Genomic DNA, 21733 nt, shown 5'->3' on the forward strand with positions numbered 1-21733 from the left:
TTCCGGCCCCAGGCCTGGGTGCCTTAAGAGAACTCGTGGCTGTTGAGGACTTTTTCCTGGGGGGGGGGGGGGGGGGGGGGGGGGGGGGAGGAGGAGGAGGAGGGAGAGGGGCCAGGCAGCAGAGCCGCGGCCGGCCATCTGCACCCTCCCTGCCTGAGCCTTTGCGGTGCCTCCTGCAGCCGCTGGGACGTTCACGTTCTAAGTTCTGTTTGGCGATTGAGCCCTGGTGTCCCTAACGTGAGCGTCACAACAGCCTACGGCAAGGGGAGTCCATAGCCTCACTCTGGGCTGTGCCTCGCGGCTTCTCGGTGAACGTTCGCCAAAGTCACAAAATAAAAGGGTGAATCCCGTATTGGAAAGGTCCTAGCCGGTCTGGGGCGGAGGTCGTCTTTATGGGGCAGCAGCGTCATGCTACCTGAAAACCGTGCCCCCCACGTGCTGCCGTCCCTTCGTGCTGCCCACACAGTGGCTGCGATGGGAGCCTTGATCCTAGGCTGGGGAGGGGCACCGAGGGGCCGGAACGTTACACAAGGATCTTGAGAGCCAAGAACAACGTCTCACGTTAGCGTGAATCATTTACTTGCCTCAGCTTCCTTCCTAGGCAGTGACACAATTCAGTGATGCACGCGACTTGCACTCGGCTCGCTGGGGGCTCAGCCTGTACAGCAGCACAGTCAGCCGTCAGCACTGGTGGCTTTCTTTGCCAGACGGACCCCGCGCAACACGGAGACATCTTGGAGAGGGCTGTCCTGGTCATGCAGGATTACTTTGTAGCAGAAGGCACGGTCCCCCGAGATCCCAGGTTTGGCACAGAGCTGCCACCAGAGCCCGGTCCGGGGCCGTTGGGTGACCTGGCCCCAGAGCTGCCAGAGGCAGCAGCGCTCAGCTCACTCTTCTCCTTAGTCCGCCAGAAGCACTCCTGTGGGTGACGTAATCTCATGGGGGGAGGGGGGAAGGGCGGCCTAGGCCGGGCCGTGCCCTGACGGGCCCACGTGCTTCCTCGCATCCGCTGGGCCCCTCGCAGGACAGACCAGCCTCCTGCGCTCTCAGCGGGACCCGGCCTCACAGCTACCCTGCCCGGTGCTCCCCTCAAATTAACAGAGTGTATGCTTGTCCCAAATCTAAACCCTGTCCCTTTTCCCAGTGTGGTTGAGACTTGGGGGGCGGTGCCCCTGGAAGACCGAGCCTTTTCCCACTGGAATGACTAGCTGCCAGGCCCCACCTGGTTTTCTTGGTACTCAGTACGGATGAAGTCTCGTCTCCCAACCCGTACCTTCTGACAGAAGGCCCGAAGGTTCTCCCCAAGGCTGCCACGGGTACCGAAATACGCCAGCGGGCTGAGCTGCCCAGACCCCGCCGCCTTCAGTTGGGGAGTGATCAGATGTCCTCCTCCGTGGTACCGCTATGCTCACTAAGGAGGTACCACTTCAGCCTGTCGGGCAGAGGCAGGGCTTTGACCTTCACATCCACAGGCCAGGGCTGAAGGTAGAGGCGGATGTAAACGCGACACAGGTGCTTGAGGGACGGGGGGTAGCTCTCCAGCTGCCTCAAGGAGAAGTGAAGGGCCTGGATCTTCTCTGCCAGGCTGCCCACGGGGTGGATATCGAAGTTTTCGGGCAGCTGGAGTTTCTGGGAATTAGTCACCATGAGATCCAGGACGGTCTCGGCTTTGCGCAGGAGGTCCACGTGGCTCTCGTCTTCCGCGCAGCCCGGGTGCGAACAGAGCCTCTCGAAGATGATGTGGAAGCCAGACCAGCAGGACGCACCGTGGAGGGAACAGTTATAGGCTGCTCCGGACTCCAGCAGGAAGCGCAGGAGAGGGAAATGCAGTTTGAAGCTCTTAAGGCAGATGTGGGTGAGGGACTCGTGGGCCGGGCACTCGCTGGGGTCGGCCCCGTGGGCCAGCAGCAGCTTCGTGACTTGGAAGCAGAAGCGGCTGATCATCTGGGCCTCGTCCTTGTCCCCTCCCACCGTCTCCCCGAGCAGGAAGATGATGCAGGTGAACACGGTGTCCCCGTCTTTGGTGGTGGCCTTGACGTCTGCCCCTGCAAGGGCCGGTCAAGAAAACAGAAGGTGGGAGAAGATCTCAAACCCCTGCAAAGTGACGCTTAACGTTTCACAGCGAGAGGACAGGGAACTGCGGACGCGCCTCACCTCCTTCCAGCAAGAGCCGGATGTTCTCGGTGTTGTAGATCTGCACCCCGTCACTGCTGGCCAATGCGTGCAGCAGCGCGGTCTTCCCTACAGAGAAAGAGAATGAGGAGGAGTCTGGGCCAGGAAGCCAAGGTCAGGGCAACCCCTGAGGTGCAGGGAAAACAGGATCAGAAAATGAACTTTGTTTTTTGTGTCTTTTTAAATTTTTTAATGTCTATTCATTTTTGAGAGAGAGAGAGACAGAGAGAGCATGAGCAGGGGGAGGGGCAGAGAGAGGAGACACAGAATCCGAAGCAGGCTCCAGGCCCCGAGCCATCAGCACAGAACCTGGTGCGGGGCTCGAACCCACGAACCGTGAGATCATGACCTGAGCCGAAGTCGGACACTCAACCGACTGAGCCACCCAGGCGCCCCTAAGTTTATTCATTTTGAGAGAGAGAGAGAAAATGTGTGTATGAGCAGGGGAGGAGCAGGGAGAGAATCCCAAGCAGGCCCTGTGCTGTCAGCAAGGAGCCCTGCTCAGGACTCAATCCCACAAACCTGAGATCATGACCTGAGCTGAAATCAAGAGTTGGGTGCCCGACCGAGCCGCCCAGGCACCCCATCCAAAGATCTTATTATTTTTTTTTTTTTAATTTTTTTTTTTCAACGTTTATTTATTTTTGGGACAGGGAGAGACAGAGCATGAACGGGGGAGGGTCAGAGAGAGAGGGAGACAGAGAATCGGAAACAGGCTCCAGGCTCTGAGCCATCAGCCCAGAGCCTGACGCGGGGCTCGAACTCACGGACCGCAAGATCGTGACCTGGCTGAAGTCGGACGCTTAACCGACTGCGCCACCCAGGCGCCCCAAAGATCTTATTTTTTTAAGTCATCTCTGCACCTAACGTGGAGCTCGAACTCACAATCCCGAGATCAAGAGTTGCAGCCAGACACCCCCAGAAGGCCAACTTCAAAAAGGACTGACCTCTCAGAGCCAGGGCTGAGGGTGACAGGTTTCTGGTCATTGTCTTTCCACCCGCACAAAACCAAGAACAGAATGGTTCCTGGACACTCAGACGCTGCCTGAGGCCTGGGCCGAGGCTTCCCCGAGAAGCCACGGCTCCCTCGGCAGAATCTGAGCGCACGCGTGCCCCGCCTCCTCCCCCAGAGAGCCCTCAAGCGGCCGGCGCGGGGCCAAGGGCTGTGCCGCTTCTACTTCCCTAAAGCCTCTGCGGCGGGTCAGCAAGATGCACCCGTGCGTCCGCTGCGCTGCGTCATCGCACGAGCTGCGTCCAGCCCGCACGCCCACCTAGCCGCTGTCCTGGGCTGCTGTGGGTGTCCCGCACAAGGCACCTGGCGCACGGCCGTCCCGCTTTCCCGCCGGGGGCACCCACCGTGCTTGTCGGCCGCGTTGACGTCTGCCCCGAGGTCCAGGAGGCGCTGCAGGCAGGGCAGGCGCTCCGGCTCCTCGCTGGCCAGGTCCAAGGGGCTGCTCTCGTGGATCTGAGGCAAGAGAGCACAGCCGAGTTGGCCTGGGAAGCTGCTCGTGCCCCCCGCCACGTCCCTGCTTCAGAGCAGGCTGGGCCCCGCCCTTACCCGGTCCCTCCGGTTAATGTCGGCCCCATGGCGCACCAGCAGCTCCACCATGTCAGGCTGGTTTCGCAGCACAGCGATGTGCAGGGCGGTGTAGTAGGTGACGGGGTCTGAAGGCACAGACACGGCTGATGTCAGTCCTGCCTATCGCCACCTCCTTGCGGGACCCCAGGACCTGGCCTCGGGCTCAGCCCCAGCACACCCGCCCCCTGGGGTGGCCCAGGCTCCCGGCACCACCAGGGGTCAGGGTCAGGACACAGCCGTCCTCATCAGATACTAGAGCACAAGCTCTGCAGTCAGAGCTCGGTCAGGGTCCTGGCGCCATTCCAGTGGCGGGGGGGTGGGGTGGGGGCAGCTAATCTGTCTGGGTTTTACTCTCCTCTTCTGTAAAATGGAACCATAAGACAGGGCGCCCCTTCTCGGGCGGCTGGGAGAAACACCCAGAGTGACAACTCCTCAACCCCAGTAGTGACAGCCACGTTCTCAAAGCCAGTGTCCAGGTAACTGACTTTGTAACAGCCCCCGCCCCTCAGCTCTTGGGCTGGCCTCCGGGAGCCTAGGACCCTAGCGCCCTCTAAGCCTGTCATCAGATGGGGGGGGGGGGGGAAGCACGCCTGGCCACAGCCTGGGTCAGCTCAAAGGCCCCCATCTGGTCCCAGGTCAGCCCTGAACGTCTCCTGGTTGACCCGCCCTCCCGGCGAGCAAGCCAGAGAGGAAAACGGTTCCATCCCCACCGCCGGCACTTAGAAGCTAGAAGCCAACCCGGTCCTGCCGTGACTTACGCCCAGTGTAGCTTCTGTGTTTGCCCCTCTCCCTCTGGCGTGAGCCAAAATGTGAGATGGCTCAGAACGAGCGGCAGAAATTGCTCTCCCCGCGCTCTGGGCACAGTGCCACCAGCCGCGTTTTCCCGGTAACGGAAGCAGGGATTTCGCTGGGAGCCGGGAGAGTTTGCTGAATCGGTCACACGGCGGAAGCAGCAACAAACTCGCTCTTGGAGCAGAGGTGGGAAGCAGGGGGACGGGCTGCCTCAGTGGTCCCCCGCGGAAGGAAGGAGGGAGGCAGCTCCCGAGAGAACAAGAACAGCGGCGCCTGAAGACGTGGCCCACCCAAAGCCCGGCCACACTCGAGCCACCTGCCCGCCCCCGGCCCCCCTGGGCTCCAGCTGACCTTCGAAGTTGAGGTTGGCCCCGCTGCGCAGGAGAACATCGGCCGCCCGGGTCAGCCCCAGCTCGGCCATCTTCAGCAGGGCGTTGCTCACACCTTCCTGGTAAAACGGGGACTGGGCCTTTCTCTCCAGCAGCTCAGTGAGAACCAGGATCCGGCTCTCCTCGCTGGCAACGTAACTGGACCTGGGGCGGGAGAGGGGCGGACCGGGTGAGGGTGGGCACGGCTGTGGGACCCGCCAGCCTGGGCGGGCGGGTGGCCTCCCCTCTCCCCTCCCCCCCCCCCCCCCCCCCCGGCAGGGCCCTGGTTCTGCGGGGCAGAACGTCTCTTCGGAAAAGGTCTGCGGTAAAGACAGAGCGAGCTGGATCTTTTAACCCCAGCCGGCCCCTCGGGTTTGCTGAGAAAGAACTGGGGCTCTCTCCAGCCTCCTCCCAAGGTGCCCAGAGAATCTGGTCCCTGGCTTGGGAACAAAGCCTCACACAGCCGTGCTGCTGCAACCACTCCTTCCCCGGGCACGGACCATCCCTGAGCTGCAGAAGTTGCCAGAGCAGCCCAGGCAACACCCCCCGCAGCCAGGCCCTCCTCCCCCGCCCACACTCGGAGGCTTTTAGCTTCCCAGTCCCCAGAAGGTGGCCCTTCACACCCCAGCCCCAACGCCACCTGCCCGGCCAGCGCGGACCTCCAAGACCTGCCGAGCCTTTCCCCAAAAGCGCAGGCCCGCGGACAGCTCCGTGAACCTGCACGCGGCTCTCTTTCCCTGGCCACCACCTGCTCCTCTGAGTGAGGCTTCCCCTCCCCGCCAGTGCTCCCCACTCCCTTAGCGTCATCCATCCGCCACCCTTCAGTCGTCAAGATCAAGGTTCCATCCTTACTGCCTGGGCAGGAATCCCTCTCGTTCCCCAGCCCCGGGGAGGGGGGAGCGCACCATGCATACAAAGCAAAAATTCTGGGACTACAAAAGCCCCCCCCCCCAAACTGCCTTGGAGTTAAGGAAACACCTTACACTGTGTTTTCAGAACAAGTCTCAAAGTGAACAGAGCGGTGATGAAGAAAAACCTGTGTTTCCACCCAAGTCCCTAGAGAGACGCATGATAACCGCTGTGTTTCAAATTCCAAAGGATCCCAGAAACACACACCGGCTTCCCCATTTCCTCTGCGCTCTTCTCCATTGCACGGAATATGCAGACACCTGACTCGTGATCCTCAGTCTCTCTCCTCTGATGCAGAAGCACCAGGAAGGCTGGGGGTTTTGTTTAGCTCGCTGACGTATCCCCGAACGCCTCACTCTCTGACACCGTTCCCACAAGTTCACGGATACACCCGCTCCTGTCTACGTAAAATGCAAACTCATTTACAGAAAGTTCAGGTTCGCACCGCTCTGGGGTAAAACCCGAGGCCCTCGGACTCCACCCTGCTCCCCTGCAACCGGCAGCAGGCCGACAGCGCACAGGGTGGGGCACGGAGGCGGAGGCCCGGCCGCCACTCCACCCTGCAGGCCTCCCTCCGCCGGCCTCGAGCACCCTCCATCCTGCCGAGGGCAAGATTCGAGCCAGGTGCAGGAGCTCACGCTCGAAGCAACGCAACTTCATCTGCGGAGCGGGGCCGCAGGCGCCCCCGTCCCCGCCACACTTGCAGTGACAACCGAAGGGCGGCAGCGTCGGCGGCAAGGAAGCTAGTTACCCGTCCAGAGGCTCCTGCCGCTCAGGGTCCTGGATCCCCAGGGAGCCCAGAATCGCATCCACCAGCGGCTGGTACTCGAAGATGATCCTCCGGAAGCCGTGCAGGAACGGCATGGCGGCGGCCCCGGGCGCGGCAGGGTGGCCGCACCTTCCGCCGAGGCCCAGACGCCGACTGTGCGCGCTCCGGAGGCAGCGGGCTCGACCCGGCTTCTGCAGGTCCAGCCCCCGCGCCCCGCCGGCCGGCCCGCCTTCCACCCCGCTTGCTCCGCGCCGGAAGTGACCCCCGCACTTCCGGTCCGCGGCGCTCAGGAAAGCGAGCGGCGGCGACAGCGCCCCCTGCTGGCTCGGAGGAACCGCGGCGCGACCCGGGGAGAGCGCTGGGGATGTCCCGGACACCGGCCCCCGGGGAGTGAAGGGCGAGGACCTGCCGGCCAACCTGATCGCCACCCACCGCGGGCCCGCCTCGGCCCGGCCCGGCCCGGCCCTGCTCCGCCCTGCGATCCCGTCCGCGGCCGCTGGGCGCCGTCCGAGCTCCGCCCATAGCGCGCCCTGGTTGGCCGCTGCGCTAGCACCCGGGCGGTGGAGGTGACTCGAACCCCGGGCGCCGCCCAGCCGCCCTGGACTCGGATCGGACCAGGACTCCGTCCGGCTTGGCCTGGCTCTCGCCTCTCCCCAACGCTGAGTGGATGCCCACACGCCCCGACGGGTGGTGGGGACAATTCCTTATTCTCTGTCTCCAGGAGCTCCTGGCCCTTCAGGCTGCCATGCCAGCTCCTTCCAATTTCCGCCTGGATGGCCTCAGTGACCTTTAATTTTCTAATCCGTTAAAGAGGGGATACTCGCACGCACCCGAGATTCTTGGATCAAGAACTCTGTAATATCAGGGAAGTGGAATCTATCAGGAAGGAACCCAAACCTGGAGCCACTTAGGCACCTTCCTGTAAGGCCATACATGTGAACCTCCACAACCCGGAGTCCCATATTGGAGGCCTGACGTCTTCCTGATTCTGGAAAAGCCCTTTCTGAGGAGGTGTGCGGGTCCCGGCGCTGGCATGGTGCCTCGGCCTCCCGCCCCCACCACGTGCCCTTGGAAATCCCTCCCATCTGGTACCTGCCAGAGGCAAGAGTTGTTGAGCGAAGGAGAGAAGGTCTAGAGAGGCATTTGAAGACAATCCGACGTGCCTGTGATTTGTCTGTGTGCTCCCCTCCACCCCCTCCAAGAGCAGAACAGATTGACCCAGGAGACACCATCAAGCACTCTTGCTAGGTCGCTCCCTGGGGACCCAGCAGCGACTAGTAGGCGGCAGGGGCTGCGCAGTTCATTGCTGGCTGTTACTGTTGCTAAATTTACAAGGTTGTTGTGCCGATCAAGTGGCAAGCTGTCAAAATCCTCATCGGGCGCTCAAAACACCTTTTGGCCTCCACCATCATTGCCTAACGGGGCAAGAAAGAGGTGTGGGAGTGGGCAGCTTGGGCTTGGCAGAAGGGATGCAGACCACGGGGTCTGTGGCTCCCAGCACATGCCTGCCTTGGCCCTCACCCCAGAAAAGAAGCGTCGTCTTGAATGACACTGGGAAATTTTGCTCACGTTGATATGGCGCTATCTCATAAAATCAGAAGATTGGGCGCCTGGGCCCAAATTCCCATCTGGCCACAATGAGCATCTGAATGGGGCACTTGCCCCCGTGTGCCTCGGTCCCCCAAGGTGTTACCCTGGTGGGTGGAGGGATGTCTGCCTCTATTTTAAGGGTCCACAGCCTGCCTCTCGATTGATTCCAAGGTCCTGAATGGTGTAGCAGCCGACAGGCAACCCAGAGCCTCCGTAGCCCTTCCCATTTGATTCAAGGTCCCTTGCTCCGTGGCACAGGTCAGGGGCCTGAGGCACCCAGAGGGGCCTGACTTACCCCAGGGCAGGTGGTGAGTAACCGGAGGAGGCCTGTTGAGAATGGGGTCCAGGGCAGACCGGGGGCGACCACCTCAGCTGAGGCCGGCTTCTGCCTGCCTCCACTGGTTTCCTAAGGCTGGCGTAGCAAAGCGTCACAAACTGGGCGGTCCTGGGAGCCAGAAGTCCGAAATCAAAGCGTCGGCAGGGACAGACTCCCTCCAAAGACTCTAAGGGAGAGTTCCTTTCTTGCCTCTGACAGCTTCTGGTGGCCCCCGGCTTTCCTTAGCTTATGGCCGCTTCACTCCAATTTTTGCCTACCTCTGCGTTCAAGTGGCCTTCCTCCCTATATCCGTGTCCCTGTCCAAGTCACCTTGTCCTTTCTGAACGACCCCAGTCCTTGGATTGAGGGCCCATCCTGATCTGGTGTGAATTCGTTTTGACTTGATCGCATTTGCCAAAGAAAAACAAACCTCTACTTCCAAATAAGGTCCCCGTCAAAAGTACCAGAGGCCGGGGCTTGAACATGTCTCTTTGCAGGACCCAGTTGAGACCGCGCTGATGGGTGACCCCAGGCATGGCCCTTCTGGTCTCTGGGCCTCAGTTTCCTTACCTGTAACCTGAAGGCGCTTCAAGCTCTGACGGTCTCGGAGCGCACGAAGAGGTCCTTGTTGCCCGCTGAGGGGCTCTGCCGACAAGAAGACTGGGATTGTCCTGTGACCGGTAAAGTAACAACGAGTTAACATTCGTGTCCTGAGCCCTTCTAATGTGCCAGGCTCTGTGCTAAATGCTTGACTCGCCAATCTCAACAAGTCCCATTAAGTGAATGATGGTATCTGTCTATTTTTCAAACGAGGAAACGGGCTCAGAGAGGTTTAGAGGCTCGCCCAATGTTGCACAGCTGGGTTGAGACTCTAACCCAGGTCTGGGGGCGGGGGTGCTCTTCCAAATATCTGGCCTTCTGCCTCGCGGCTCCTCTGGGTGTGGGCCTCAGAGGGTCTGCACAAGCAGGAGTAAGGAGCTGACCCCTGCTCTGTCACAGCCCCTGGGCATCACACTGTGGAGCCGCCCTGCCGCCTGCCTGTCGCCCAGGCCCCTATCTTTAGAAAGTTCCTTGACCCTTGCCCTCCCTCCTGTCAGCAAGGGCAACCTTGTTTTCTCCATCTGCCTCCCATTAAGGCCCTGTCACTCAGAGCCTCTGATTTTCAAGTTCTGAACCTTCTCTCTTCTTTCCTTGCCACTGCCCCCTCGCTGCCCTGCCAGCCTAGCCACCTCCGGCCACCTAATTCCAGGATTCCTGGGCAGCCTGGGTGTCCTGGAGCCAGGCACTGCGTGCTCGGACTCTGGCTGATCTGTCCCTGCCCCAGGGAGCTTGGGAGTCCCTCTGACTGCGCAATGTGTAGAGAGGGATAGCCTTAATATATAAAGAACTGTTGAAAATCAACAACAAGCAGACAAAAGCACTAACAGAAAAATGGGCCGAGGACACACCCCGGTGAGTCACAAAGGATGAGAAACTGTTAACAGACATGAAGGGAGAAGTCTAGCCTCTCCAGGTGTCCAACGCCAACAGTGATAAGAGCTGCCCTATGGGACTTACCTCATATGAGACTCTGCCCCAGAGCGGTTCAACAAAGTGAGTCCGAGAATAGTACGTACGGCACGATTCCCCCTTGGGAAAAAGTGCCGTGTATATGTGTGCCCACGTATGCATGTGTATGGAGGCAGGGGTCATTGCCACGGCCCCATGGCAAGATGTCAGCGGTGATGGCTTCCGGGCGCTGGGGTCTCGGGAAGTTTTATCTTCTTTGTGTTTCTGTGTATTTCCTACCTTTGTACCAATGGGTGTCTTTCTTGCCTGAGACTCGGGACGCCGAATCAGCCATAGGCAGCGAATCAGGCCCTGCACACTCCTCCCGTATCTCGGGCATCTATTCATGAACACCGGGGCCGGGCCCCGCGCTGTCCACAAAATCTTTCTCCTCCCAACGCTGTCAAGTGACATCCGCCCAGCACACAGGTCACCTGCCCCGGAGGCCCCCCGAGCCCCCTTCTTCTGGGCCCTCCCAGCCTGGAATTAGCACCTGATTCGTTTCCTTCCCCCCTGTCCCCTGGGGCATCACAGGGCCCAGCGGGACGGTGAGGGATAAATTGTTAACAACGGTGGACTTTGGTGGAGTGCTTCGCTGTGTCCTGTGAATTGAATTAGAAGCCTGACGCGCGTGTGAGCTCATTGACCAGTCGTGACACCCCCGGAAGGAAGTGGTGGCAGGGTTCCTACGTCATCGTAGCCTGAGGCTGAGAGACAGGCCGACTCACAGCCAGCGGGGCCCAGCCGGGGTTCACACCCTGGCTCTGAAGACCCTGGCTCTTAACCTGTCCCAGCCCTCACGTGCCCACCCGTTCTCAGAAACGCTTACACGTGTGTGCCCGTCACCAGTCACACTCACAAGACGTGCTCACACCCTGTCACACTCTCCCCAACATAGCCTCACACACCCACCGTCTCTCACACATACTTTCTCAGACACATCGTCGTACACACACACACACACACACACGCACACGCATAGGGGCACCGAGGCACAGAGCTGGAGGGCTGGGCATATTTCCGAAGCTCGGTCATGGGCCCGCCTCACCACCCCCCCCTCCCCGCCACACACACACACCAGGCTTCCTCCAGGCTGCTCTCCTCCCGTGCCCCCCTCCCCCCCCGCTTGCCCCTCCCCTGTCCTCCTTCCCCACCCCCACACCCTGACCCCACCCTGACACCGGACCCTCAAAACCAGAACCTGCTTGGCCCTCTTTGGAAGGACGAGGCCCCGATTCGATTCTCCTCTCCCAGAGGCCCAATCCTCTGTGGGCGCAGGGGGAAACTGAGGGACCAGGAAGCCAGGAGGAGCAGGTGGTGGGATCTTGGCTGGGCCGGGGAAGACTTTCCTGTCCCCTCCCTCCCTCCGTTTGTTCTCCTAAGAAGCACCGAGGGGAACCCACCCCTGCTGACCAAGGGCAGCCTCCTCCCTGACATGGTCCCTCCCCCCGCCCCCCCCCAGACACTACCAGGAGGTCCTGGTGCCTGGCTTTTCCAGATGAGGTGGGTCCTCAGGGCCTTATAAGCCCAGGCGGACAGGCTGTGAAGGTGCTCCGAGCCTGTCTTAGCTGTTCAAGCTGCCGTAGCAAAATACCGTAGACCGGGGGGCTTAAACGGCATTCATTCCTCCCGGTTCCAGAGGCTGGGGAGTCCAAGATCAAGGCGCCAGTAAGGTGGGCTTCATGTTGAGGCCTCACCTCTTGGCTCACGGGCGGCCGCTCTCACTCTGTGCTCACTTCTTCCTGCGCGTGCAAAGAACGCATTCTGGCAGTTCTTGTAAGGGCGCTAATCCCATCCTGGGGTTCCACCCTCATGACCTCATCCAACCTAATTAGGTAATTACCTTCCAACGGCCCCCCCTCCTAATACCATCAGCTCGGAGGTCAGGGCTTCAACATATGAACTTGGGGGGCACAAACGTTCGGTCCATACAGAGCCCTTCAGGCCCCCTCGCCCCAAGGCAGGAAGGCTTCTGGGGCCCAGGCTCGGGCCTGGCCCTTTCCCAGCCTCACTGCCCCGTCTACACAAGACGACGGTGGTTTCGGGGCGCCTGGGGGCGGTCAGTCGGTTGAGCGTCCGACTACGGCTCAGGTCGTGATCTCACGGTTGTGTGAGTTCGGGCCCCGTGTCGGGCTCTGTGCTGACAGCCCGGAGCCCGGAGCCTGCTTCGGATTCTGCGCCTCCCTCTCTCTCTGCCCGGTCCCCGCTCACACGCTGTCTCTCTCCCTCTCTTTCTCTCAAAAATGAATAAACATTAAAAAAAAAAAAATAACAACCAAGAAGAAAAAGCTGGTGGTCTCGAGGCTTGCCCACATGTCCTCCCGCTCCAGAAGTCGGGGGGCTTCCTGAGAGACACTCTTAGCTTCACGTGGGGGAACCATCCTGAGAAATAGTGCCCAGGCCTCTCCCTGGCAGATGCTCACCTCCTAAATGCTGGCCACCCTGCCTCCCCCTCCCCTGGCAAGCAGGTCCGTGTGGTCTTGGCACAGGCTTCGCCCTCTCTGAGCCAAGTGGGCGTGGGGAGGGCCCCCGGGAGGTCTGAGCCCCATCTCTGGCTGGTCCGTGAGCCCAGAGTCCTGATCCCAGAGACTCCCCCATCTGAAACCTGCTGGTGCCCAGTCGGCTTCAGTTCCCGGCAGGCCTGCCCAGAGGCAGAGCTCGGAGGACGGGACCGCGGGGGCCCCCCTCCAGCCACTGTCGCCAGGCCCCCTCAGGCTCCACCAAGGGATGGCTCAGATCCCTTGGGGAAGGAGGGAGGGCAAGAGGCGGGCACAGGGTTCTTTGTGCTCCCCAGAAAGCCCTCCACGCCACCCCCACCGGCCCTGCTTGGCAAAGCGAACGCAGGAAGAATCTGGCCGGCCATCCGTCAGGGAGACAGAGTGGAGAGGAGCCGGGAAATTTGATCATTAAGAAACCCTCCTGGCTGTCTGGGGGAATTTAATTAAATAGTTGGAGAAGGGCTGGGGGAGCAGGCCACATCTGGAACCAATATGTGGGCTTTGATTTTTTTCCTCCTCTCTCTGTCTCTCTCCCTCTCCCTCTCTCTCTCTCTCTCTCTCTCTCTCTCTCTCTCCTTCTCTCTTCCCATCTCACTGCATGAAAGGAACCCAGTACAGCCCCGGAGTATGGGTTCCTCTGGGATAGGATTCCTGGCAGACGCAGAGAGAAACCACAGGCAGGGAAACCGGTGGGGATGCAGACAGAAGGGACAGAACAGGCTGAGACAAAGATGTAGGGGGAAGGCCCGGGGGGGGGGGGGGGGGTGGCGGCAGGAAGGGCTGTGGGGTCAGGGCTGCACCTCGGGGTTTGGCCTCAGAGGTGTCAAAAGTGAGAAGAGGAGGAGGGCCCCCGTGTAGCCCGAGAGAGCACCACACGCCTGGCCAGGGTCCCCTCGGGTAGCCGGCGTTTATCAAGCCCCGGCCCCCCCCCCCCCCCCCCCCCCCCCCCGCTTGAGACGCCGAGGGGTGTGGCTCCTCCCATTTACAGACGAGAAGGAGGTGACTCAGCTAAGGTCACAGAACACACGCGGGGCAGCGCTGGTGTCCGATCTCAGGCCCATCTGGATGCTGTCTAGACATGCTGCGTGGGTCACTGTGTTGGTAATTACTTGGTGGCTATTTGTGTCGCTCTCCCCAGTGCCAGGCACCGGGCGAGGCTCTGGGGAGGCCGCAGCGTGAAACTCAGCGGGTCCGGCGGGCAGGAGCCAGGGCAAGCGGACCTCGCCTGGGCAGTCGGCAGCGGTTAACGTGGGTCCTATGCCTGGGCAGGAGCTGCTGCCTAAGAGAGGAGGTGGGGACGGAGGCATCGGGGTCTCTCTGTTGCAGGAGCGGGACCCTCCGGGCCCCAGGGTCTTGCCCTGAGCTGGGTCAAGTAGGTGCTCGTGGGAATGGGGACGAGTGGACAGCTTCTCAGCCTTGACCCCATGGCTGAGCCATCGCCACCGGCCTAGTCCCCTCTTTTGGCCGCCTTAGCACATTAGCAATCCTGCCCCTGGTCTCCAAGCTTCCCCCCTCTTCCCCCCCGGGTCCCAGAGCCCTCAGGCCCAAACAAGGCTCCAGTGGCTCCTGCCAGCCAGGGCTGTAGGGGGAGAACATGGTCTCTGCTCTAGGCAGACAGACTCTGGGGTTAATTCCCTTCCTCCCCTAAAACTCAGCTCCCGCCCTGCAGCCCGCACAGCCTCCCTTGACCACACCCTGCCCCTGGGATGCCGAAGTCCAGCTCATGTCCAGCACCCACATCCTTTCCTTCTGCAGGCCGGGAGCCGGGAGGGTGGGAGCCAGCTCCGATCTGTCCTCAGAGTGGCCCCCGGCCCAGCCCCGAGGGGGCACAGGAAGGAGCGTGGCACACATTTGTGGAATGGATGTCTCATGACCTTGGTGCACACGGAGCCCTTAATCATGTAATTCGAGCTCTTGGCAGGGAGGGGAAAGTGAGTCACGGTGAGACCAAAAGGGACGCTGCGGCAGGGCCCAGGTCAGGGGGGAGCCTCTGTGGGTCCCCTGCCTGGCTGTCCCTGGACCCCAGCCCTTTCCACCTGCCGAACCCTGCTCGTGCCTCACCAGTCCGCTCAATGCCCCCTCCCCGCACCCCTTCCCCCCATGCTCCCCGCATCTTCCTGCTTGTCTAGATTCTCTGCTGGGCTGTCTGGGTCACCACTCCATCCCCGCGTCCCAGCCCGGCTCCCGCACCAGAAGGCGCCCCATGAAAACGTGTCTGTAGGCGTACTGAGCCCTGCATTCAGGTCCTGCCGGCTTGTTAACGGGGGGCGGGGAAGAGGCCAGGTCCTGCCCGCCGGCTCTGCTCTAGGTCTGGGGAAGCCGTAAAGGTGGTGTTGACAGGGGCTGCGGCTGTAAGTGGACACGTGCTGTGCGCTGGGGACCAGGCAGATGCTCGGGGAGCCCGGCAGAACCTTCTTACGGCCGCATGGCAACCCCGGGGAGGGAGGGTGGGTAACTCTTGTTATCCCCATTTGATAGATAAAGAAAGGCAGGTTTGGAGAAACTGGGTCGTTGGCCCACAGTTATGGGGTTGAACGGCAGAGCTAGGACTGGAACTCGGCTGTGTCTGGGGCGGCATCGTTGGCATGACCTCAGGGCCGTACTTCGTCCCGGGTGCAGGGAGGAAGGCCTCCAGGGACCGGGGGGACCAGGTCTGAGCAGCGAGAGGCAGGTGGGGAAAGGCAGGGGATCTGGGACCCAAGGGCTGTACTACGATCCGGGTGATCAGATGGGGGGTGGTGGGGCAGGGGCACAGAATGCAAGGGTCAAGGCTATACTAAGGGCGGGAGCAAGAGGCCAGAGGCCCCAAGAGCCACCAGATCTGCAAGGCCATCGGTGGGCCCGCACTAATCCGAAACAAACGCAGAGGGAGACGTGGGGTCCCTCTTGCAGGCCCTGACAGGGTGATGATATACAGAGTTTTAAATAAATGTATCTCATTAGGGCCGTATCGTCTGGCAGGAGAAAAATGATGCCCTTCCCCACCCCTGCCTCCCACCCCCCTCCCCCCACCCCCGCCCCCGCCCAAAAGGGGGGAAAAAATCCAATGCTACAGCTAAAAAGGAAATTGCATTAATACAGATTGTTTTATTTAAAAAACCTTGACCTCCACTTCAAAAAAAGTCATTAGACATTCTCCTTCTCAAAAGGCCGCCGGAGCGATTATGGGGCGGCCCGCTCATTCCTCAATGACTTACTGTTCCTGCGCTCGGGGAAATGTGTGAGGAATCGGGGGGGGTGATTTAAGGCTCCCTGCAGAAAGGTGTGTAAATCTTTGCGTGTCTAAAGAAACTTTACCAGACCACTAAGTCAGAGAAAAAGAAAACTGGGAGAACCCACCCCCCCCCCTTTTTTTTCCCCCCCATTTCTTTCCTTTGGAACTCTGATCTCTTTGATGATAAAAATGGTCACATTTCACCCCCCAAATATCAGCAATCGGCGAACTAAAGGAAGCGGGAGCCCTGGGGAGTTTCACTGCCGATTAGGCCCTTGGTTTAATTATTTAACGCCTGCCTGGATTGTGCAGGCTGCAAACACACTCTCCTGCCGTGGGTTCAAGAGCAAGTTATAAATGACAATAAATGTTATATCCCCAATTAAGCTGGTGAGCTGAAAGCCTCGTCCCCCCGCCTTCCAGCCCTGCCTGGTCCTCAGCCACTGCCCCCCTTTTATTGAACATGCCCTCCTCCCCCCCCCCCATTGCTGTGCACAAGGAGGAGCCTCCCAAGCCCCACCCCACTCGCCACAAAGTAATCACAGCAAGATGTTGCAGGGCCCGGGAGGGAGCCAGAGCAGGGCCTGAGGGTTCCGGAAGCCTTTATGAAGGCTCAGGCCTCTCCGGGCCTCAGCCTGTGCCCCCCCCCGCCCCCCCGGCCCTGGGCATCCTTCCCCTGACTCGTGGCAAGGCTGGGGGGGGGTGTGTCAGGGCAGTTTGCCAGAAGAGAATGCTGGAGAGTTGCGTGCGAGGTGGATCCCCAGTGTGGGATGGGTCCTTTCCCCTTTGAGCCTCAGTTTCTCCGCCTGTAACAAGAGGGGTCATCCTGGGAGTCATGTGGGTCCCAGCCGCCCAAAGCCCGCGGCGTGGAAGATGTGTTTACGGGAACAGAGTGACCGGCCCGACCGAGTTTAGTCTGTGCGGCTCAGCCGGACGAGAATACCTCCTCAGGAGTCCCACCAGGGTCTGGTGCTCCCCCGGAGGTAACTCGGCATACAGTAGGTGCTCAATAAATCCCCATGGAATGAGTTGTTCTGGACCGTTTCCCATTGCCCCATCTCCCCGTGAAGTGTGAGGGCGGCAAGGGGTTTGCTGCGGGTCTAGAGTGCAGTGAGGCCCGGAGCTGTGCCCTCCTGGAGCCGTGCATACAGTGGGCACTCAACAGGAGCTTCTTCGGCCCTAGGCCTGGATGCAGGCTTGTCCTGGCCCTGCCGGCTCCTCGGGACCCCAGACCTGCCTTATTGCCGCCCCGGCACCAGCCCAGGCACGGTCCACCATGCCGGCCGGGCGTTTCCCGGGCAGTGGGGGTTCTGACCCCCGGCCACCCAATCAGCTGTCCACTCTCAGGACAACCACGTGTGGAGGCGTACTGTGTGCTGGGGCAGGGCCCGCATCAGCTTCTCCTTTTTTTCCCCAATGCCAGGTTCTGGGGACGCAACGGTGAGCGGGAGAGAGCGGGCCGTCTGCCGGCAGGACGGGAAGCGGAGGCTCGGAGAGGGGGGCACGTGACCCGAAGTCACAGCACGTCCACAGTGGGGCAAGCCTCGAGTCCAGTCCAGTCTCCCCATTTAGGCCATTCCCTCTGCTCTCTTGGCTCTTATCAAAGCCTTTTCTTCATACCCGCAGGGGACGTTTATCAAATATTTTCCCCATGCCAGGCCCATATCAGGCCTTCGATTTACACGGCCGGCTTCATCTGCTTCTCGCAAGAGCCCCGGGAGATACGCCCCGTCATTCCCTCCGGTTGACAGGCGAGCACAACTGAAATCCAGAGAGGTTAAGTGACCCAGTCCCGCTGCTGGAAAGTGTCAAACCCAAGGCTACTGCGCCCCCAACACTCTGAAACCAAAACAGGAAAACCAAAAGGCTTTTTGGTTTTTGAATCAAAAACTCTGAACCCCCAAACTCTGAAACCAAAACAGGAAAACCAAAAGGCTGCGTGGAGGCTGGTCCGAAGGTGGTGAGTGAACACAATTTTAGTCCGTTACGGATTGGGCTCCTCATTCTGTTCTTCGCCCCCTTCTCACTACTGCATTTGGCTCATCTTAAAAAAAAAAAAAAAGAAAAAAAAGGCGACATGGAAAGAGAAGAAAAGAGAAGCTAATACAGCGACTTGCCATCTGGACAGATAACATTACTATGATTATGTCTTTTTTTTTTTTTTAATGTTTATTTTTGAGAGAGAGAGAGCATGAGTGGGCAGGGGCAGAGGGAGAGGGAGACAGGGAATCTGAAACAGGCTCCAGAATCCAAGCTGTCAGCGCAGGCCCCGATGTGGGGCTCGAACTCACGAGCCATGAGATCGCGACCTGAGCCGAGTCGGATGCTTCACCAACTGAGCCACCCAGGAGCCCCAAGAACCAACGATTATGTCTTAACATTAGCTTCGGAGTTCCTGGTTAGCCAAGGCAGAAAGGGAAATGCAACGTCGGCCATGTCTAGTTATATACGGAGTTTTTTTGTTTGTGTTTTGTGTTATTTATTTTATTTTTTTAAGGAGACCGTAACCCTTCAAGAGAAACACAGAGCTTCTGAGTCCTAAATTCCCATGGAACCACTTGGCATGATGGTCAACAGCCTGACAAACTTACTGGAACACAAAGCTTATGCTTCCTGGGTCTCAGTTTCCCCTCCTCGCACGGTAGTCGGGAGGACGAGGTAAGACCATGTGGTTTAACGTGAGCCGCTGCCATTACGGAGTCCATGTCAATCTTTGGATTTGCAGGTAAAGCAGAAATGTTTTTCAAAGGGGCATAATAGTTCAACCCTTGCCAAGAGCTGAGGACCAGTCACTTCAGCAGGATATCCCGGCCGGGAGATCCTCAGGGGGAAACTGAGGCTGGGAAAAGTCCGGGCAGTGAGCTGAGGGAGAGAACCAGATGTCCTGCCCCGTTGGGCCCGACTCCACTTCCCACAGGGTGGACGGGGGTCTGGGATGAGCAGAGAGCCCCGCTGTGATCGCGGCCTGACACAATATTTACAGAACCCCGTGATCTGTCACGGTCATGCCTGGTCACGTCTGAGTCACATCAGCCTGCGGTGTTTACGATTCCCCAGACGCACAAGAGTGAGCGCAGTTCAGCCCGTGTGCCTCGGCTGTCCCTGCTGAACTGGCTCCTTCGGAAGAGGCTCCTGGGTACACGGCCACAGGGGCCGATTAGATGAACCAGAAGAGCCGCAGGATTCCGCGCCATCCTCGGTCTCAGTTTACCCATCCGTGAAATGGGCCTTGCCCTTGAACGACGGACAGTCGAGTGTCTTGTAGTTGTTATGACTGAGGAATGACACCGATTCAACTCCAGAAGAAATAGAACCATGGCGGGCAAAAAACAGGTAGTGACTATAGACGGACCTCTTACAGGTAAGAAACGCGAGAGGTCATTAGATACCAAAAATATTTACCTTCTGCAGCCATTCAACGTAGGCAGGTTGAAACGGGAGACGGCTTTCCAAATTTAAAATAATTTCTTAGTACTGCTCTGCCTTAGCACTGCCTAACGTACTCACTCCTTGGCATGATGCTGCCCTCGGGCCCCCTGTGAAGTCCAAGATCATCAAACACACACACATACACACACACACACACACACACACACACACACCCCAAGAAGTTCATTTGGTGCCAGTCCGACTGACAGGTCAAAATTAAGTGTGACTGGCACTGACCACAGGACGCGGAGGAGATTCAGGGGCCAGTTCTCGATGCCCCACGGTGGTTCTAAGAGCAACAAGAAAATAAAGGGTGGGCCACCCAGTGGCTTCCAGAAGCTTCTGGGCCACAACATCGAGGAGCCGGAAGTCACAGTGATGCCGGTGTGCAAAAAAGATCCTACCGTATGGGACTGGTCACAACGGTTCCTCCGAGAACTGCAAGGCGGTTGTGGAAAAGGCAGCCAGCGGGCCGACGGTCACCAGTCCCCACACCGGGCTGCGTGGGGAAGAGAATGAATAGACAGCCCATGTGCATGTTTCATTTGTGTTAAAGCCACAAAGACATAGCCGTAAACAAACAAATAAAATAGCTCGTGCTAACCGGGATGCAGAGACCCAGGAACAGAAACTGAGACGACCTTTCCGGAGGAGGCTCTATGGCAATATGATCGCAAGTCTTCAATCTCTCGCAGAATCTCGGACCCAGCGCGGGAGTTTTCTACTTGGGCTGTGACAAAGGATCACAAACCTAGTACTTGAAGATGATATCAAACGTATTACCTTTCCGTTCTGGAGATCGGAGAGTCAGGGGCTAAAATCAAGGCCCGGCTGGGGGGCGGTGCTGCATGTCTCCCCCGTGGGGGGGATGTCTTAAGGAAGAATCTGTTTTCCTTGCCTCTTCCAGCTTCTAGGGGCTTCCCACCTTCCTGAGTTTGTGGGCACCTTCCTCCTTCTTCAAAGCCAGTACTGGCCAGTTGAGTTTTTCTCAAATTGTATCGCTCTGACAGAGGCTGTCCTACCTCCCTCTTCCCTTTGGAAGGGCCCATGTGATTACACTGTCATCTACAAGGATCTCCTTTGGGTAGACAGGCAACCTTAATTCCATCTGCTACCTTAATTCCGCTTTAGCAAATCCACAAATTCCAGGGATTATGCTGGGGACATCTTTGGGAGGCTGTTATTTGTCTATCACATCCAGATATTTATTAGCAAGAACCTAAGTATGGATGTATAGCAGCAGGGAATGATGTATCACTAGGGTTTCATTAAAAATAGTGGTGGAATGGGGCACCTGGGTGGCTCAGTTGGTTAAGCATCCAACTTGTGCTGAGGTCATGATCTTGTGGTTTGTGGGTTCAAGCCCGACGTTGGGCTCTGTGCTGACAGCTCGGAGCCTGGAGCCTGCTTCGGATTCTGTGTCTCCCTCTCTCTCTGCCCCTCCCCTACTCATGATCTGTCTCCCTCTCTCTCTGTCTCTCAAAATAAATAAATCAACATTTAAAAAAAACAGTGGTAGACAAGACACAGTAAGCAAGTTATAAAAAGTTGTTACAGGGGCGCCTGGGTGGCGCAGTCGGTTAAGCGTCCGACTTCAGCCAGGTCACGATCTCGCGGTCCGTGAGTTCGAGCCCCACGTCGGGCTCTGGGCTGATGGCTCGGGGCCTGGAGCCTGTTTCGGATTCTGTGTCTCCCTCTCTCTCTGCCCCTCCCCCGTTCATGCTCTGTCTCTCTCTGTCCCAAAAATAAATAAACGTTGAAAAAAAATAAAAAAAATAAAAAGTTGTTACAATGTAGCTTGACTTTTAAAATATGAATGATGATCTTTCTCCATCTATCTAGAATACAGATATAAGCTGGAAAGATATACTCAGATTATTTTTAGCTCATTCCTTTTCCTTGTCTTATTGCTTTTCTAGATCTTCAATATTAAATAAATATAGTGATTACCTTCAATTTCTTTCATTAAACAAACTTTTATTTATTTTTATTGTTTTTATTTTTGACTTAAATCCAAGTTGGTTAACTTACCGTGTAATTCATTAAACCGACTTTTTAAAAACATGTATTGAATACCTACTGTGTGTCAGAGACATCTGGGAGTGGGTCATATGTAATTTTTATTTTCTCTTGTGTGTTCTTAAGTTTATTTATTTATTTTGAGGGAGAGAGAGAGAGAGAGAGAGAGAGAGAGAGAATCCCAAGCAGGGCCTGTGCTGTCATCATAGAACCCAACGTGGGGCTCAAACTCCTCAAACTCACGAACCAGGAGATCATGACCTGAGCCAAAACCAAGAGCCAGACTCTTAACCAACTGAGCCACCCAGAGGCCCCAGTGACTTTTATTTTCTTAATTTTTTTTTAAATTTCTTTTTTTTACATTTATTTATTTTTGAGACAGAGAGAGACAGAGCATGAACGGGGGAGGGGCAGAGAGAGAGGGAGACACAGAATCGGAAACAGGCTCCAGGCTCCGAGCCATCAGCTCAGAGCCCGACGCGGGCTCGAACTCCCGGACCGCGAGATCGTGACCTGGCTGAAGTCGGACG

The 21733-nt window shown here is 58.2% G+C and overlaps 1 protein-coding gene across 2 annotated transcripts; it reads right to left on the bottom strand.

Moving 5' to 3' along the window:
- Window positions 1–557: 557 nt before the first annotated feature.
- On the bottom strand, window positions 558–6840 carry ASB6 (ankyrin repeat and SOCS box containing 6). Of its 2 annotated transcripts, XM_086684246.1 has the most exons (6): window positions 6572–6838; window positions 4895–5076; window positions 3731–3837; window positions 3529–3637; window positions 2155–2241; window positions 558–2045 (listed from the first exon to the last, which is right to left on the bottom strand). In XM_086684246.1, the coding sequence occupies exons 1-6, from the start codon at window positions 6682–6684 to the stop codon at window positions 1378–1380; spliced, it is 1266 nt and encodes a 421-aa protein (XP_086540372.1). In that variant the 5' UTR covers window positions 6685–6838; the 3' UTR covers window positions 558–1377. The 2 variants fall into 2 exon arrangements, with proteins under 2 accessions (XP_086540372.1, XP_086540373.1); XM_086684247.1 differs by lacking the exon at window positions 3529–3637 and having other exon boundaries at window positions 1808–2045; window positions 6572–6840.
- Between the last annotated feature and the right edge of the window lie 14893 nt (window positions 6841–21733).

This window comes from Puma concolor, chromosome D4 (genome assembly GCF_028749965.1).
Source record: "Puma concolor isolate L17-30 chromosome D4, mPumCon1.1.hap2, whole genome shotgun sequence".
NCBI classification, from domain to species: domain Eukaryota; kingdom Metazoa; phylum Chordata; class Mammalia; order Carnivora; family Felidae; genus Puma; species Puma concolor.